Raw genomic sequence first — 1,794 nt, forward strand, 5'->3', positions numbered from 1 at the left:
ACCGGCCCCTCCCGCTGACCCCTCCCCAGTGGAGGAAGTTGTGATATTTGGGAGGAGGAACTGCGTGACCTTAGACCAACCTTGTTATCTTATAATCAGAGAAACCTCCCCTTGCTCCTAGTTTGTAGCCTCTGTGCTCCAGCCAGTCCCTGGCCTGACAGACACGTTGATGCCATTGGGTAACATCGCCCCGGACTGTTTTTCTTACTCTCTCAGTGAGCTTTTTCTGGGACAAGATGTATCTGACCCCTCCCCAGTGGAGGAAGTTGTGATATTTGGGAGGAGGAACTGCGTGACCTTAGACCAACCTTGTTATCTTATAATCAGAGAAACCTCCCCTTCTCCCAGTTTGTAGCCTCTGTGCTCCAGCCCGTCCCTGGCCTGACAGACACTGTTGTTGCCATTGGGTAACATCGCCCGGGACTGTTTTTCTTACCCTCTCAGTGAGCTTTTTCTGGGACAAGATGTATCAGTTCGGTTGGGCCTCCTGCCTGGCTTGGGGCTCAGTGCTGCTAAATAATGGTGTGCCTTGTTTCAGAAAATGGTTCAGCTCTGAAAACAAAACGTGTACTCAGGCTTTGCAGCTTAAATTCGTGTTCAAAATTCCATGTGTAAAATAGCCCTTCTCACTCTTCAAGTCACGAACCCCTTGAGAGAGATGAAAGCTGTAGGTTTTCCCAGGAAAAGGCAGGTACAGGGTCATCTCTGGGGCCCCAGGGACTGACATCCCTGCAGACCCAGCTTACGAGCCCCAGGTTGAAAGGAACCCCGAAGTCAGCCATTTTGTAATGTGTAATCATGTCTTAGAATGTTTATGTGTTAGGATTAAAAAACAAACCAACAGTACGGCGTGCAGGAGGCAGCCGATCCATGATTCTCTCTCATCATTGATGTCTCTGTCTCTCTCCCTCTCCCTTTCTCTCTGAAATCAATAAAAATAAAAAAAACCAACAAAAATGGAACACCTGTCATAAGGACTCTGAAGGAGATAGGAGTGACCTCAGACAACCTAACTGCTCGTCACAGCCCGGCGGCTGCTGTGCTGCGCTGGCCACTCGGGCTGGTCGTGGGGCTGGGGATTCAGTAGAACCCCGACTAGCTCATCTCTCCCTTGGCCGTGGGAATAGCTTCCTTGCAGCAATGCTGAAACTGTTCCAGAGACGGCATGCCCGGTCCCTGCCTACCAGGAGGGGCCAGTCCCTGGTAACAGATCGTGGCTGCAGACTGTCTGATCAGACCCTCTCTTTTCTCATCGCAGCATCCTCATGTCCTATGAGCATGTGGAACTGACGTTCAATGACATGAAGAATATGCCAGAGGCCTTCAAAGGGACAAAGAAAGGCACCGTTTACCTGACCCCTTACCGGGTGAGTCACCCCTGACAGTGCTGGCTGGAAGGCGTGGCTCCTGCAGCTGATGTGGGTTGTAGGGCAGCCTCAGTCTTGTGAGCCCAGCGGCCTCTGAACCACGTGACAGTTCCTCACTCCGGGAGTTTCTCTGCCACGTGCTTCTGGGTCCTAGAACCACCAGGCTGTTTGTGCAGCCGAACTGACCACTGGGCAGTGAATCCTGCAAGTCCCAGCGCTGTTGCTGCATAAGCTCTGTGTTCTGGAGGCAGCTGCTGGGATGGCCTGGGCCTGGGGAGGAGAGGCTGCTGTTATTTTGATTTCTGTAGGCGTAGCCTCCAGGCCTTCGCACATCAGAGTGATAAATTTGGTGACCAGGATGCAGTAGCATGACCACAGCCTCCGGACCGGGCAGAGAGCCCGGTGCAGCCCTGCAGAGCGAGGAATG

General features: G+C 52.7%; 1 protein-coding gene across 2 annotated transcripts in view; it reads left to right on the forward strand.

The window, feature by feature from the left end:
• WBP2 (WW domain binding protein 2) overlaps positions 1 to 1,794 on the forward strand; it is a 6,759-nt gene that overhangs the window by 1,052 nt on the left and 3,913 nt on the right. For both annotated transcript variants that reach the window (XM_006762758.2, XM_006762757.2), the window contains exon 2: positions 1,259 to 1,367. In XM_006762758.2, the coding sequence (XP_006762821.1) occupies positions 1,259 to 1,367 (109 nt within the window). The remainder of the gene's footprint in view (positions 1 to 1,258; positions 1,368 to 1,794) is intronic.

Source organism: Myotis davidii, unplaced genomic scaffold (assembly GCF_000327345.1).
Source record: "Myotis davidii unplaced genomic scaffold, ASM32734v1 scaffold539, whole genome shotgun sequence".
NCBI classification, from domain to species: domain Eukaryota; kingdom Metazoa; phylum Chordata; class Mammalia; order Chiroptera; family Vespertilionidae; genus Myotis; species Myotis davidii.